Source organism: Ursus maritimus, unplaced genomic scaffold (assembly GCF_017311325.1).
Source record: "Ursus maritimus isolate PB19 unplaced genomic scaffold, ASM1731132v1 scaffold_16, whole genome shotgun sequence".
Lineage (NCBI taxonomy): Eukaryota > Metazoa > Chordata > Mammalia > Carnivora > Ursidae > Ursus > Ursus maritimus.
In genome coordinates, this window is record NW_024424008.1 from 1,284,525 (window position 1) to 1,302,277 (window position 17,753).

At 42.6% G+C, this 17,753-nt stretch overlaps 2 protein-coding genes across 2 annotated transcripts; both read right to left on the reverse strand.

Moving 5' to 3' along the window:
* Positions 1-6,646: 6,646 nt before the first annotated feature.
* LOC103680111 (olfactory receptor 51I2-like) lies at positions 6,647-7,597 on the reverse strand. Its single transcript, XM_008709647.1, has one exon. The coding sequence runs from the start codon at positions 7,595-7,597 to the stop codon at positions 6,647-6,649; it is 951 nt and encodes a 316-aa protein (XP_008707869.1).
* Positions 7,598-14,827: 7,230 nt separating this feature from the next.
* LOC103680062 (olfactory receptor 51I1) lies at positions 14,828-15,772 on the reverse strand. Its single transcript, XM_008709600.1, has one exon. It carries the CDS (start codon positions 15,770-15,772, stop codon positions 14,828-14,830), a length of 945 nt encoding a protein of 314 aa, XP_008707822.1.
* Between the last annotated feature and the right edge of the window lie 1,981 nt (positions 15,773-17,753).

The window sequence follows — 17,753 nt, forward strand, 5'->3', positions numbered from 1 at the left end:
AACAAACGAGAATGGGAGGCACGTGCAATCTCAGAACAGGGGAAATAAGGACCAGGAAACTCAAATATTGAAAAAAGTCAAGGAAATGGGTAAGAATATGGATCAAAGTAGGCACTTGTTGTGATGAGCATTGGGTGTTGTATGTACTCTAGAAACCAATACTGCACTAAATGTTAACTAACTAAAATTAAAAGAAGAAGGAAAATGAGAATGGTAAGGGTAAGAAGGAGAAGAAGAAGGGGAAGAAGAAGGAGGAGAAGGAAAAGAACTTTTCTTTCAATGCATAATACAGGCTTGAGAATTGCCCAAAACATAATGAAGGGAAAATAAGTTTTGGGATTATGCCAGATTATCAAGAGGAGCTCTTGACACCATTAACAATCACTCTTTTTTTCATTAATAATTGTGTGACTTTTTGACCAGCTAATTAAACTCCGAGTTCATTTTCTGGATTTCTAAAACTGGGATAATAATACCCATCTCATAAGGCTGAGAGTTTTCAGTGAAACACAGTATGTAAAAGACACAGGCTTGCAAACCGAGGTGCTCAGTTTATGTGAATTCTTTTCTTCATCTCCCTTCCAAAAATTACACTGTGGATTATGGAAGGGAACATCTATGGAAACTTCTATGGCTTCAGCCCCGGAAAACAGGAATTAGGTGGCTAGGTGGTAATTATCCACTCACACAGATACTCCCACTGCCCCCTAAAGACTTCCGTGGATGAGAGGGTGGGTTTCTGAGGTGGAGGTGACAGAACAAAATTCAACTCAGGACAAGGAGAACTACCAGTGTCATGAGCTGAATTGCGTCCCCTGCAAATTCATATGTAGAAATTCTAACCACCGGTATCTTCACATGTGACTGTATGTAAAGATAGGGTCTTTAAAGAGGTAATTAAGTTAAAATGAGGTCATTAGGATGGGCTCTAATCCAATATGACTGGTGTTCTGTGAAGAAGGGGTGATTAGGACACAGAGAAGCACAACCACAGCAGGAAGACCATGTGATGGCACAGGGAGAAGACACCCATTTACAGGCCAGGGGAGGGAGGCCTCAAAGGAAACCAGATTGGTGAGAAATTGTGCAAGGCCTCCAGAGTTGTGAGAAAATAAGTTGTTTCAGCCACCCCGTCTGTGGTACTTTGTTACGGCAGCCCTAGCAGACTCTTCCAACCCATGGCCTGTGTCTATAACTGTAAAATTAAAGTCAGTTTTAGAAGAGAGTAGAAATATTTTGGTTATAAAAAACTAGAGATTGGAAACACAAAGACGAATTATTGGGCAAAGTAAGTTGTTCAATGACCAGCGAATGGTCTGGCGGACTGTCTGCGTTATAAAACGCTAAGTAATGGAAAACAAGGCATGCACTGACTCCAAGCCCACAGGCTTGCATGGGTCATGCCTCCACGGACTACCTTCCCAGCAGCTGTTGAGAATGAAATAATGTCTTAGTGAGAACTCTCTATCAACTGAATGTTATAGCCACCAAACTTCTAGACAACTGCCAATATTAAGTGGAAACGAAATGAAGATTAAATGAAATCTGCCTTATTCTTTGTTAACCTTTCTGTTTCCTTTCCCTGGACAAAACCGTTCTTTCCTATGTGTACGTGTGCACGTGTATATGTGTGTGGCCTTGATGACTTAAGAAATAGCATATGTTTAGATCTCAAAATAGATTTGCTTTTTGGAAAGATTTTTTGGCTAATGTTAAAGGTTTTTGCATAAATTACTCAGTGCCTAGAATGTAAATGACTCTACTAGTCCTATGTTAATACGGAAATGTGCTTGTAGCTCATAAAATTCAGAAGGTGGTCCTCTTGACCCTACGTGCCCTCCTTAATACCCATCACCGGGCTAACCCATTCCCCCACCCCTTCCCCTCTAAAACCCTCAGTTTGTTTCCCAGAGTCCATAGTCTTTCATGGTTCTTGACCCTTTTAAAATTATTTTAAATGAGATATATAAGGGGAAGTAGGATTGGATATCAATTTTTTAGAGATTTTAAGTGGATTGTACTAGTTCAAGAGGAAGAGAGCCCAGGCTGCTGCTACAGAAGAAGGGATCCGATTCCCTTCGGGAACCTGAGAACCTTTTTGCAAATAATAAGCAAAAAAGCAAAGACAGAATAATTGAAGCAACGAAGATGTCCTTCATCAGGTAAATGGATTAAAAAAAACTGTGGTGCATCCAGATGATGGGATACTATTCAGAAATTAAAAAGGAATGAGATATCAAGATACTTAAAGACATAGATGAATCCTAAATGTGTATTGCTAAATGAAAAAAGCCAGTCTTAAAAATCTACAGGTTTACTTTCATTTGTATGAAATTCTGAAAAAAAAAAGGCAATACTAGAAAGAGAATAAACTAATCCGTGATAAACAAGGATTTGGGAGAGTGGAGTGTTGCATTGGTGAAGCACAGAGGACTTTCTAGAGTGGTAAAATCATTCTGTAATACCGGAACGGTGCATACATGACACTATGCATTTGAAACAACCCGCAGCACTTCATAGCAGCACAGAGTGAACTATAATGTATGTTAATTTTAAAAAATCACTTAGGACATCAGGCATTCCCAGGATGGAATGCAGAATACGGCGAAAAAACATAATTCTATTACAAAATACAAAACAACTGCACTTAAGGGGATGGGTGCGTGTGCGGGGTGGTGGGGTGTAGGGAGGAGTTGCTGACCTAAGTAACCTTTCAAAGGGCTAGAATCTGCAAGACTAAAGATAAAACGAAGAACACTAAATGCTGTTCTCTGCTTGGTGAAGTGATTTCTTACGGCCGTGCAGTTAGCAGTTTTACCAACACTCTACATGTGTGCTGGAATCGAACCGCTAAGTAAATGGATGACAGATCGTGGGAGCCGGGTTTTCCCTATCCGACTGGGAAGTTACAGAAAAGCAAGGGGAGAAGGCTTGAGTGATCCAGGCACCGGAGCTGGACTTCATACATCAGTATGAAGTCACGTTTAGCTCAACGCAGTTGCCGATGGTTAAATGCAGAAATGATCACAGATATTTGTGTAGACCCAGGTTGAGTATACGGACATAGATTTCCTTCCTCTGCCAACTGAGAGGGCCTAGAAACAATGACAAACTAGCAGCAATGGTCACACCCATTCACATAAACAAATATTTCTGGAAACAATTTTATCTGACAAATAAAATCAGTATAATAAATATGGAAGTTAAAAATTATTAGATTTTCAATGAGAAAATTAACTCAAGACTTTTATAAGTTAAAATTTTATTTGAGCATTATATTCCATACTGGAAAAATATTTAAAAAAAAAACGATTTAAACATTTTTTTATAAAAATGCCAAACTGGTCTAATTTGTCTAACAAACCACTCTTACCAGGACTAATAAGTGAATGTATATGCTTGAACAATCCTTCTGCATTGTTTGCAAAGGGTAAAACATTTGACATGTTGTTTATGTCCTAATATGAGCATTTTTATTATGGATTTTTATGATTATTGATTTCTAGCCTGGTATCTATCTGTATTTCTTTGCCTCTCATCTTGGGAGCTAGATTCTAGCCATGGCTTGAGTGTAAATATATATATCTGCATTGTGTATTGAACAGCAGGTAATATGTGAAAAACAGAAGACTCCAGTGACAACTTTTAACCTGTGAATTAGGAAAAAGTAGTGGTATCATGTATATTAAAAATTGGCTAATATTAAGTTACTGCAGATATCACATTCATTATGCTACAGTACTGCACTTTTTTTTCTTAGAAGTTATGTATCAGTATTTGGTTTTGGGGGGCTGATTTTTTTTAGATTTAATTATTTGAGAAAGAGAAAGAGAGAGTGTAGGGGGGCAGAGGAAGAGAAGCAGACTCCATTAAACACGGGGCCCCACAAGGGTCTCGATCTCACAACCCTGAGATCATTGACCTGAGCCAAAATCAAGAGTCAAATGCTTAAACGACTGAGACACCCAGGCACTGAGATGTGCATATCAATTTGTTACTAACACATTGTCATGTGAGAAATGTTACTGAGGAAATCAGCCTTTTTTTTTTTTTTAGTGAGCATTTAGATATAAGCAACTAATGAACTGTTGAACACTACATCAAAAACTAATGATGAACTATATGCTGGCTAATTGAACATAATAATAAAAACTAAATCAATTTTGAAAAAGAAAAGAAACTCTAATAGCAAGTTGATGGAGTACTCTTGTATGTGTTGAATCTAAGACGTAATATAGGCTTGTGTTTTGTCTTTTAAAAATCAACCTAAGTGACTTATAATTTACATAAAATTAGATGTACACATTATGAGGGTACAGTTTGAAGATTTAGACAAAGATGGATACCCACCACTCAATCAAAATATAGAAATTTTCCATCCCCCCCAGACTTCCCTTTTAACCACTTCCAGTCAATCCCCTCCCCCGCACCAGCCCCCCGCAGCCACTGATCTACCTTCTGTCGCTATAGATTAGTTTTTGCCTTTTCTAGAATTTCATATAAATGAAATTATCCCATTAGTCTTTTGTGTCTGTCTTCCTTTGCTCACCATGTTTCTGAGGTTCATTCATGTCTTTGTGTGTCTGATAGTTTGTTCCTTTTTATTGCTGAGTGGGATTCCATTGTATGGAGAGCCACAATTTGCTCATCCATTCACCTGTTGGTGGACATTTCGGTTGTTACCATATTGGGGTTGTTATGAAAAAGCATTCCTATATAAGTTTTTTTTGGTAAATACATGCTTTCATTTCTCTTGTGTAAATATCTGGGTATGCCTGCCATGCAGTTTTCCAAAGCACTCATACTATTTTACATTTCCACCAGCAATAGGTAACATCTTTGCTTGCACTTCACATTGTCAGTCTTTTCAATGTTAGTCAGGCTAAGTTAAGTCCTTGCTCACTGTGGTTTTAATTGCATTGTATTTTATCATATTGTAAAAGGTCTTTATATAATCCGTATACAAGCCTTTTGTGATATATATGTATTGTAAATAATTACCCCGTCTTTAGCTTGCTTTTTTGTTTTCTTAGTAATGTGTTTTGAAGAGCAGACGTTCTAAAATTCTGAGGAACTGTATGCCTGTTAAATCTAATATAAAATTTGGATTTTGTATTTTGCATGTCCTTTTAAAAATTAAAGTTTTTAAAAAATACTTTATTTATTTTGGCAGGGGTGGGGCGCAGAGAAAGTCTTAAGCAGACTCCATGCTGATCATGGATTCTGATGCAAGGCTCGGTCTTGTGACGCCGACATCACAACCCGAGCTGAAACCAAGAGTCGAAGGCTTAACCGACTAGGCTACCCAGGAGCCTCTAAAAATTAAACTTTTTATTTGGAGATAATTGTAGGTGCACATGCAGTTGTAAGAACTAACCAGTCACCTTGACTTTATAGAAACTGTCCCTGGTAAGCATGTAATCTAGTCATTAGTGACAAAAAGGTCACCATCACCTCATAAGCCGGATGAACTTGGGAAGAACTGTATATGGTGAGGAAAACATCTCCATTGTAATTGGAGACCCTGAAGTCAGAGAGGCTGAAAACCTGAGACCAGTTACTGATGAAGCAGTCTACACAAAGCCCTGTGTTCCTTAGGAGGTATGAGAATGGTCTTTCCCATTAAAGGTTTCCAGGAAACCCTAGAAAAGCACAGGCAGATACAACCAACCCCATGCTGACACGACTGAAGGAGGGGTAAGGTCAAGGAACATATAAAAATATACCCATCACATGACATGCTGAGGTTACTGAAGGCTAAGAGGAGGGGAGGAACGAAAAACTGGAATATCCAGGCACAGTGACACCAGACCTACTTGGCCCTACCAATAGGGGCTGAGAGTCTATCAGAACAAAATTTGGGGCTTTTGCTAGAATTCTTAGGATCTGACACCTGGGCATTCTGAGATTGTCCATGTTGTATTTTAGGCCTAAACTGAGGCAATTTAATCAGCTGCCTCAACCTCAGAATCTCCTAGTACATAAGTTATTAGGGTGGAGACCATTGGATATGGACTGTATAGAATCTGGTTCCTTACATAACAGGAAGGAGGCTCCTTTATAAGTAGGTTCCCATGCAAGTTATTGTTTAAACAAGGACATTCTGGGGAGGGAAAGAGAGTACTCTATGAATGATGATGCTGAGGAAAGTTAAGTGTAAACCACGATTATCTTGGGAAAACCAGAAAGTATGCTCACCTTACTCGAAGGCACGTTCCTAGGATGATCTCTCTTTCTTAGGGGATATTAATCCCTGCCTAACCTATCAAAACGGGAGATTTGTTTTATTTCAATTCGAACATCATTAAGAGTCCAGCCTTTACTGTTAACTTACTATTTATCGGGCTTTTTTGCTTAGGACTTGAGGGGAAATGAAAAAGTGAAATTCACTATCTCTGCATTCAAGCTGGTCACATGTGGTTATGGGAGACATGCACGTATGTACGTACGGAGACACGCATATGTTGACAAGATGTGAAATGAGAAGGGCTAGGGATGACTCGTGATCCAGAGTCAAGCCTGTGACAATGTTTTGAATTCCTCATTCCTATTCCTCCACAGAGTGTCTGGTATACAGCTTTGCTCACAGCAGAAACACCATCAGAGTTTATGGAGTGACTTGAAGTCTCTGTCCCACCGGCCGGGTTCAGAGCCATTTCCTCTTGCAGGAGAACAAGGTGAAAATGCCCTGTCGGACTGGCTTGGTCTTGACACTGTAGATGATGGGGTTGAGCACAGGAGGCACGAAGAGGTAGATGCTAGACATGAGAGTGTGGACCAGGGGTGAGGCATGCTTGGCAGCACGATGCATCACAGACACGCCAATCATTGGCACATAGTACAAAAGCACCGCACAGATATGTGACACACACGTGTTGAGGGCCTTCCGCCGTCCCTCCCCAGAAGCAATGCCCAACACCGTGTAAAGAATCAGCACATAGGACACCACGATGAGCAGTGAGTCCAGCCCAAAAGTGGCCAGGACAATGGACAAACCCAGGATACTATTGAGCTTAGTATCAGCACAAGGCAGCTGGATCAGGTCTGAGTGGAGACAGTAGGAATGGGATAGGACATTAACGTGGCAATAGGGCAGTTGCCTCAAAAGGATTGGAAGTGGGGCCATGAATGTCACACTCTTCAATGTGATTCCCAGACCCATGCAGATGATACGGGACAGGGTCAGGATGGCTGTATATCGCAGTGGATTGTAGATGGCTACAAAGCGGTCGTAACTCATGGCCAACAGGACCCCTGACTCCATGCAAGAGAAGGTGTGGATGAAGAACATCTGGGCCAGGCAACCATCAAAGTCAATCTGGCGGGCATCAAACCAAAGAATACCCATGACAGTGGGCAGTGTAGACACAGAAACACCCACCTCAGTCACAGCCAGCATGGAGAGGAACAGGTACATGGGCTCGTGGAGGGCAGCGTCCACATGCACTGCTGCCATGATTAGGCTGTTACCCACAATGGCCACAATATACATGGTGAAGAAGGGAATGGAAAGCCAGCCATGTTGGGCTTCCAATCCCGGGATGCCAGTTAGGAAGACAGATAGGACATCAAGACTTCCATTACTTTCAGCTCCCATGTCACCAAGAGCAGAAATGTCTTCACCTGACACTTGGAAGAAAAAATGAAATTAGCTTCCTCCTGAAGGTCTTCTGTCTTAGCAACCCACCTCAAAGGCTGAAGGAAGGAGATGGAAGGAAGTGGGGGAAGTTGGGTAAAAATAGAACAGATGCTTTCTTCTCACCTCCTCTTCCTCCCTCTAGAATCTTAAAATTTTACATGTAAAGGAGATATTTGGAACTGTCCAATCTTATGAGAAACAGCATAGCTTAAAAATTGAGAGCAGAAACACTAGAATAAATCAGACTTGTCAAAATCCATACTCCGCCGATTACTAGATGTGTGATGTGGGCAACTTATTTATACTCTGATCCAAAGGGGGTTTTGTTTGTTTGTTTTTGTTTTTTCCTTGTAATACGGAGATAATAGTACTACTTTTATTTGTGTATAAGAAATGGAAGCCACCTAAGGGAGAAGAATGGGGAAATGCTGGTGAAGTTGGTCTTCTTTATTTTCACATGCAGTGAAAAGGACAGAATGGCAGACACACATTTTTTTTTTCCTGCCTTCTATGCAGACTTGGGGGCAGGTGGAAGAGACCAGGAGGCCTTCTAAGGTGGCTCCTTTCAGAAGTCTATTGATTCAGTTGCCAATCAGACAGTCTTTCTAGGGTCCAATCTTGCACCTATTGATAGGATACCCCCCACAGCATCCTTATCAAACTGTCACCCACACTCAGCTTGAATACTCCCAGTGATGGGGAGCTCACTGCACCTAACGCTGCTATCTGGTTAGATGCACTGACTTCTAAAGTGCTTCCTTACATGGGGATAAATGTGCTTCCTCCACATTGTATATAATAGCTGCAGACACAGAGACACAATAATCTTTTTCAAGTTTCACCTGAATATTATTCTTCATGGTATCTGTTAATTGTTTGCAAAATACATCCTAACTTGCAAACATGTATTTACTTGTGTAATTGTTTGTGTAATGCCTATATCCCCTATTCCACCAAAGTAAAGACAGTATTGCCTTTTTTTCATTTTTTATCATTAGACACCCAGTGCTAGCACAGGGTCAGACACATAACAGATGTTTAGTAAAAACTTTAACTGGATAAATAAATAATTGAATGGATACACTGTACCTGGAAATAAATTGTACCTGTCCAATCATAATAATCTGTAATCTTCCCTTCTTCAGATGACCTATGCTAAGTGCCTTTAGCTGCATAAAGTACCTGATTTTTCATTTCCTTACCACAAGTCCTCCTGTCAGAGTGTCTCGAGAATAAATCTAATATGGAACGACAGTGTCATATGTAGCTTATAAAAAATTCATGGGTTTTAGTCTTTGTTAACAGAAGTACTTTATTCAGAAGATAATATGTCCTAACATATACATTTAGAGTTCCATACTTTTCCCCCTGCTTACATTTTCTTATCTTCTTTGATAATTTTCTTAATTCGTACTATCATTCATACTCAAAATTTTCAGTTTATCTGCACCGTTTCCTAATACTATTTAAACAGAAATAATAACTTTCTTACCTCTGACTTTAAAATATTGTATACAGATTTTTCCCATTTTGCTAGAATTACACTCATGCCTCTGTCCTTCCTGTCCTACTTTGAGCTCTTTTAGGGTCGGACTTTGCTTGTCCATTCTTACTTTCCTAGCACGTCATATAATTCTAACACATAGACATGCTTAAGAAATCATGAATTAATAAAAGCGTGAACACACTGCTCAGGACCATAACTGAAGTGCTTTCAGCTCTGGGTCCCACACTCTAGATCGGAAGTAAACCAGCTGGGTCACACTCAAAGGCAAGGGGATCAAGTCATTCAAAGAACATGGAAGGAACCCGTTGTGTCTTGAGAAAAGGAGACAGAGAAGAGGTAGAAAGTGTGGGAGTGGGTATAAGAGGAGCTACGTGAGGTGGGGCTCACACGGAGACAGTCTTGAGCCCACGTTAGGAAGATTTTTCTAAGAGTCAAAGCTGCACCAGAGGGTGATAATCTTCTGGTCGGTGGAGATATTCAAGCAAAGACTGGATAATCCTTGATGGGAATACTGAAGGGTCAATTCCAGCACCTGCTGAATTGGGTTTAAAGGCCCTTTCAACTCTTTCTGCCCTCTGGCCTGATGTCCAGCCTGCCAAGATCTCTCTCATTCCATGACACTGAGAATATCACGGCTGTGGATCTGCGTGGGGCCCAAGAGAGGCCAGCTCTCAACCCCTGCCATGTGATCATGTGTCTTTCTCTAAACCACTTTCCAGCACCCTTTCTCAAAGGGTGTGGGAGGACATAGGAGCATTTGAATAAATATTATTCTATTTGTAGGAAACCTCCATGAAAATAAGATCTGGGGATATATTTTTTTTAAACCTCTCCATCACAGGCCAAACAAATTGCTGTGAATACACAGCCCATACATAGCTTGACAGAGACTCACTCAAAGATTCAGAGCCATGAGAGAGACCAGGAGACCCTCAGAGGCACAGATGGAATTGTAGACCGAAACGTATTCTTGCACGCATAGCTTGGAGACGCAGACTCAGACTCACCTGAGAGAGTTCTGTGAAATGGCAGTGATTGAAAGATTGAAAGAGGATAGGTCAGAGCTCACGAGGGCATGAAAACAAGCCTTAGGCAGGCACAAGCCAAGAGACGAGGCGGACTCCGTATGTCTCTGAGTGACAGTCTCCAGAGACCAAGTCCCTGGGGCCCTGGTATGCCTGCGGGTGATGCTGAGCTGGTGATGGGAAAAGGAGGGGGATTAGATCTCACCTTGGGAACAGAAAGAAAAGAAAACCACATCTCCTAAATATACTTCCCTCTCTCCACACGGAAAATAAGAATCCTAACTCCTTCCCTGTGATGAAGAGGATGAAGTCAAACTCCCCCAAGCTCCATGGCAACATCCCCTGGGCCCCCATTATCCAGTCTTGAAACTGGAACTCTCAGCCCAGAACCAGGAGTCTACATCCTCAAATTCTGGGCTTAAAACCTATATCTCAGACAGAACCTAAAACTTAGACCCCAGTGGGCAAACACCAGGACTGAGAGCTCAAGGGAGCTTGGAGCCCAGGATCTAACCAATAAGGGATATGACTATAGCTTCCTTCGCCCACTCATCATAGCTGCTCCCTACTCACTTCTCACTCCCATCCCTTGCACTCAACCCCTCACCAAGCTCTGGGGTCTCCTCCAGGAGAGACATCCCAGGTGAAAGACTGTGGGGTTCAAAGTCACAGAGATGTAGGTTTGAGTCCTAGTTTTACCATCTACCACCTGCATGAGGTCAAGAGATTAGCATTTCTTCAACTCGGGATCTAATTCATAAGAAGGCTAACACCTATCTATAGGGGTAGATGTTCAAATGAAAAGAAGAAAGTGACAGTTTTTAACGTGATTGTACCTCACATGATAATTATCCTTATCATAAGTACTGCTGGAGTCCCCAATTTCAGATTCCCCTAACAAATTCTTTTCCAAATATCTAGACTTCCCATTAAGTATTCCAGTTGACCTCACCTTGTTTCAGTTTCAAATAGGGTAAAGATATATTTAAAGAAGGCATAGCAGGAGAGCTCTCTCCCCTTTGCTAATCAAGGGGTGGGATACATGGGGAAAGCCAACAGATGATGGATATAGAGACAATGTCCCCCTCCTCATGAGGAACTTTGAAGTACCTCAGAGAGGCAGTTTAAGAGCACTTTCTGCTTTCCACTACTGTAGAATTGGTTGAGTCAGATGAATAAGTTGGGAACCCCGAAATGGAATTCAAGAGAATGCAGATGACAACCCTGTGAATAAGGTCAGAGATTCACTGGGGTAGGGGGAGACTTAAAAAATGCAGATTGGGCATAAGCCCTATGAGGAGGGGTGAGACTTTGAGAAGTCATAGGGCCAAGTGACTCGAGCCATGTCATTAGAGACAACATGATGGGGAACAGGCATCAGGTCAGATCTGATTGATTAATTCATTTATTTAATTAGTCGTTTGGTTGTTCATTGAATTAACAGGTACTGGGTATAGCATACACTGTGCCAGGTGCAGGATTTTAGGTGTGACTGCCATTATCTCTTTTTTTTGACTTTTGAAAAGTCCTTTTTTAAGATTCAGGTTCTGTTTCCGTTAATTGACAGGAAAAGTCAACAGAAATCCTCTGGTTTGGAGTGAAAATACTGAACACAACATCTGTACAAATCCCCACAAAAGGGACTTTTATAAGTGTTAAAGGTTATCTCTGGGGATATTAGGAAACACTTTCCCCCAGAAAGCTTGAATAGAGAAATAAATGCACCCTGTGGAGTACAAGTAGGATTTTCCATAATAGAGCAAAGCAAAGATGGACCCAATGCCGGTGCACGTTTGGTGTAGAAGACTATAACCAGATTAGGCATAGCCCTTCTAAAAAAAAGAAATATAATCTTTAGAAAGAAGTTCATAGCCTTTGTAGAAAAGAGAGAGAAGCCTCGGAGAGGTGTTGGTCGAGGGACTGGTATGCATTGAAATCCCATTGACAACTGGCAAGGTCCCACATCCCACCGTGACAAACAACTGATTTTTTTCTCCCCTCTAATTGCCTAGAGGGCAGCCTTAAAATTAAAGCTTGCCTGAATTTTGGATTCCAGGTAGGCGGTGATGGCATGGGGTGAGAATTGGGGGGTAAAGAAGGGAATCACATGACTGGACAGGGGCCTCAGAGTGACTGTGGAAGGGCTGGGGATTGTCCATCAAATCCTTCTGTGAAGCTCCTGCCCTGTTCCCCCCGCACCACCTTGTGGAGGTAAGAGGCTGTGAATCTGCATTTCCCTTCACCTCGCAGCGCCATATGCCTCTGTCCTGCACTCAGTCTCCCCAGCTTTAAAAACCACCCACAGGGCACCTGTGTGGCTCAGTCGCTTAAGCATCTGACTCTTGATTTTGGCTCAGGTCCTGACCTCAGGGTCATGAGACGGAGCCCCAGGTGGGACTCAGTGCTCAGCGCAGAGTTGGCTTATCCCTCTCCCTCCCCCTCTGCCCCTCCTCCTCCCTCTCTCTCTCTTTCTAAAATAAATAAATAAAATCTTGTCTGTGCACACACTATCCTCGGAGTAAGCTTCTGGGGAAGGGTGTCAGGAGAAAGGGAGGTGAGTCTGGCACTCCTTGAAAGCCAGGAGCCCTACAACTGGATCTCAGCCAAGCAGAACAATTGGAGCAGACCCTTGCTGGGGATTATTTAGGGACTTTTAATTTCGAGATACCATGAGTAAATACGCATATGCCCAAGTGCCCTCAGACACTGTGTGCCCACCCACAGTGTGATAACTTCTCTGCTACCTCTGATCGTGCGTTAATTCAAGGGGTGCCTGTGGGGAGAGTTTTCACAAGACAGAGCAGACTCACGTGAGCAAAGGCTGGAAATCGTTACAGTCCTCAAAACCCAGGGGACAGTGGTTCTTGCTTAAACGGGCGGAATGTTTGGGTTCTTTCTTCACTGAGTGCTTTTGTGGCGTCACGATATACCGGATCTTCAACTAAGTTTACTGTTCTACAAGGACAGGTGAACGTCAGAACTCCAGTCTCCCAGATCGCCACCAGCACCAGTAGCTGATTTTATCCTTCATGGAATCACCTATGCCAAATTTCATGGAATAAGCTTCTCGAGGCTGTTTTGTTCTTCACCATGAAAACCTCACTGATATTCAGATTTACTCATGGCACAAGCTTGACTCTACTGAAAAGCATCTTTATCGGTGGGGTGTTAGGTGTGCAGAAAGCGTTAACATAGCAGGCCCGAGACAGCTTACGCTTAGAGAGGTCATCTTGCAAAGTGGCCCTCAGTTGGCATCTGGGAACCTAGATCTCTAGGGGGTTCCCACCACCCAAACTGTTAAGAGTGACTGACTAGGCTCAAACTGTTTATGCAGACGATGTGATTTATGCTGAGCCACTGCTTTCCTCCTGGAGGGCTGCAATTTTGGTATTGCCAATAGAAATTGCCTACCTGACTAGCCCCCGATAAAAACCTTGCTAAGTCTTTAAAGAAAAAAATAATGAATAAATAAATAAAATCTTAAAAAAGAGAGAGAACCACCCACAATCTTCTCAAGATCATGCTTCCTAAGTTTCTCAATATGAAAACTCCCCTTTGTCTAAACAAAGCTATTTACAATTCTTCTGAATATTCTAGGCCAATATTCTGAGTTAAAGCTTCTCAAGCTTTGAGAATTATATCAGAATTACTTGGAGGACTTATTAAAACACAGATTGTTAGACCTCACCTCCCAGAGTTTCTGGTTTAGGAGATCTGAGGGAGGGCCTGAGAATCTGCACACTTAACAAATTCCCAAACTTTGCTGGTGATGCTGGTCTGGGAATCACACTTTGAGAATCACTTTTCCAGACTGCTCTAACTCATGAGTCTTGTTGTTTTTGTTACACATCACATGGGCCTTACCTTAGTGGTGCTTGAAGAGTAGCACTGGGATTCTCAAGCTTTAATCACCCACAGGTCTTACTAAATACAATTTGAATTCAGGAGGTCTTGTGTGAGGTCTAAGGTTCTGTTTCTCTAACAGGCCACCAGATATACCAGTGCTGCTGTTCATTGGGCCACACTTGCAACAGTAAGGCTCTAGCCTTCCTTTGCCTAAAGATTTCTTCTCAGGCAGTTATTTATGCTAAGATCATCACCTTCTCTTCTTCCTACCACTCCGTACCAAGTACCCTAACCCCTCTCATCCTTCACAAACTACTTTATACACACACATACACACACACACACACAGTCTTATCCTGATCTCCGAAAACCAAATAGGTCTTTTCCGCACGAAGCACCAAGCCTTCACAGAATTTTGTGTCTAATGTTTATCATTTCCCTCACTCTGAGTCGTGGTAGGATTATGTGTGCTCAGCCTGTTTGCTCGGTAAAATTTTCATTGTTTCCATGTATGTCACACATTTTTCGGGGCATCTGTTACTCATTTTTATGTTTTTTCCTTGATAGGTCTATCTCTTACTTAACAATATGCTTTGTTCACCATTAGAACGTTCTTAGTGACCAGCACAAGTTCTTTCAGATGGTAAAAGTTCAATATAAGTTTATGACATTTCATTGAGTTACATGTTCTCTTATTAGTTCCATATTCACAGCTCAAGATTTTTGTTCCCCGCCCCGTGCTTTAGCATTCCTAAAGCTGGCAAGCCAGCCCCAGTCTTTTCTCCGTAGGACTTCTCTCAGTGGCCTTCCTCAGCTCTGGGATTTATGAAGGATTTTGAAGATCCCTCTGCGTATCTCCTTTGTCTTCACACTGTAGATTATAGGGTTGAGCATGGGGGGTACAAACAGGTAGACATTGGACATCATGACATGAACAACAGGTGGGGCACTTTTCCAGAAGCGATGGATCATAGAGACAGCAATAATGGGCACATAAAAAGCCAGCACTGCACAGATGTGTGACATGCAGGTGTTGAGTGCCTTGAGCCGCTGCTCCTGCGATGCGATGGCCAGCACGGCTCTCAGGATCAATGCATAGGAAAGCAGGATGAACACCGAGTCAACGCCATAGGTGAAAATGACGACAAAGAGCCCGTAGATGTTGTTAACATGGATGTCTCCACATGCCACTTTCATGAGATCTGGATGGAGGCAGTATGAATGATGCAAAATCCTGCCTTTGCAGAAGGGCAGTCGTTTTACCAGAAAGGGGAAAGGGAAGAGAGTGATGAAACTCTTGGCAAGGATGCCCAGGCCCATAGCCAAGATGCGGCTGTTGGTGAGCACAGCGGCATAGCGTAGTGGGTCACAAATAGCCACAAAACGATCAAAGCTCATGGCCAGCAGTATGCCTGATTCCATGAAAGAGAACGTATGGATGAAGAACATCTGAACCAAGCAGGCATCGAAGCCAACATGGCGGTAGTTGAAGCAGAAAGTAGCAAGCACAGTGGGAAGTGTAGAGAAGGACACTCCCAGATCGTTGAGAGAGAGCATAGAGAGGAAGTAGTACATGGGCTGGTGCAGAGCAGGCTCCCGAACCACCAGAGCGAGGATGCTGAGGTTGCCTGTGATGGAAATCAGGTAGAGGATGCAGAAAACCAGGGCAACCCAGGCATGGCCTGCCTGCATCCCCAGAATGCCTGTCAGCTGGAGTGTGGCTGGCTGGAAGGGGGTATCATTGAGGCTCAACATGGCAGGCAGGTGGGAGAATACAGATGGGGGGGGTGAGCCCCAGAGGGTGTGTTTGGGGAGTTCTTCACTTTCTTTCAGACATCCTGTCTCCAACACAAAAGGTTAGAGATTGAGTGTTTGTCTATGTTCCTGCTTCTCTCATTAAACTATGAGCTCTCTGAGGATAGTAACTGGGTTCTACTCATTCCGGTATCACCGGTGCCCAGTACCCTGTCTGGTCCATGGTGGAAACTCCATGAAGGGTGATGATCAGGTGAGTGCCCATGATTTGGCAAGGCAACAAGGCCAGAGACAACATGAATGAGGCCCCCTAATCTTCCCCCTAAAGTGCATCATCCCCTTGCTTCCCCTATCTCACCCCAGAAGCCATCTCCTAGAAAATTGGGACAGACAGAAATTAAGATAAACAGGGAAAAGGAAACACCACCCATGCCATTGGGAACCCTTTGGTTGATGGTGCAGGTGAAAATTCTACCCTGTGAACTTAGAGCTTCAATAACCTTTACCGAGATTTCTCCTCAGACTCCCTGTCCCATGGCTGCCCCTGGATGTGTCATCACCAACAGTTCCACCTCTGAAATCTTACATTCCTTTATTTTTTAGTTTATTACAACAGCCTCCGACCTTCCACCTCTCCTACCTTCTCATGCCCACATACTGCTCTCAGCATCTCAAGAACTCTCCCATATTATCCTGGCCTGTTTATGAGCTCCCCCTCAATTTTTCTCTGACCCACTCTCCCACTGGGACTGGTACCCTCATCTTTTCTTTGTTTCTCTTTCACATTCATACAGGAAACCCAACCTTTGATAGTTTCTATAGCCAAACTTCTGGGTGTACAGCTGGATAAAACCAAAGCAGCAAGTGTTTTACTGGAACAGAGACACGCCGACAGTCATTTTACCACTAGCTAAGTTTTAAACTCACATCTTTATCTGTTCTTACCCACTGGTTTCTGAGAAAGAGATGTCACCCCTCGTCACCCCCCCCACCTCCAGAATTCCATTTCTTGCTATCTCTTGCAGAAACCTCTTCCGTTAGTCTCTTGTACTGCATGTCCAGCCTCTCCTTTTCTGTCTCTTTCCCTTCAGGCAATAAGCATGTACAGGACCAGACAGACCGTCATCAAGACACAACCTTCCCTCTCTTGCTGCCTCTCTATTACCTTCCTTAATTCTTAGTCAAACTTCTTGAAACACTGTCTCTCTGGATACCATGGAAAGGGGGCTTGTTTATATGTCTGCTTTTCCAGTTCCTTTCTGAGATCCTGAAAGTCAGGGTTTCAAACTTATTGACCTTACCTTCTATCACTGTTCAATTTATGGTATTGTGGTTTCCACACTTCCCCCTCCCAACCAAAACGACTTTCTCTACCCTCACCTCTGTGCTCACCAGTGACCTCTTTGCCGCTAAACTGGATGGAGACATTGTCTGTCTTCATCCATGTAAGCTTTCCATCAGAGTTAATATTGTTGGCAACTCGGTTTCCCCCGACGTGGCATCTCTTTCTGTAGCTTTGTTACTGACTCCTCTTCCTTTGTCTTTCTCCTTAAGCAGTGTCAGTCTAACACCAGGAAAAGTAAACACAATCAGAATGGTGCAGATTGAGAAAACCATACCATAAAGGATTTCCTCTCAGCCTTGGGGCGCCTGGGTGGCGGCCAGTAAACCATCCGACTCTTGGTTTCAGCTCAGGTCACGATCCCAGGGTTGTGAGATCGAGCCCAGCATAGGGCTCCATTCTGACCATGGAGTCTGCTTTGAATTCTTTCTTCCTCTCCCTCTGCCCCTCCGGTTCACGCTCTCTCTCTCTCTCTCAAATAAATAAATAAAAAATCATCACATTGTATACCCTAAACTGACATATACTATAGGTCAATAATATCACAATAAAACTAGGAAAATCTATATTTAAAATTTAAATATAAAATAAAGTTCCTCTTTGGAATTTAAGCATAATGACTCCCCTATGTCCTTATAA

Excerpts from the sequence above, each read along its gene's own strand:
- LOC103680111 (XM_008709647.1), bottom strand. The coding sequence starts at position 7,597 with ATGGGAGCTGAAAGTAATGGAAGTCTTGATGTCCTATCTGTCTTCCTA.
- LOC103680062 (XM_008709600.1), bottom strand. The coding sequence starts at position 15,772 with ATGTTGAGCCTCAATGATACCCCCTTCCAGCCAGCCACACTCCAGCTG.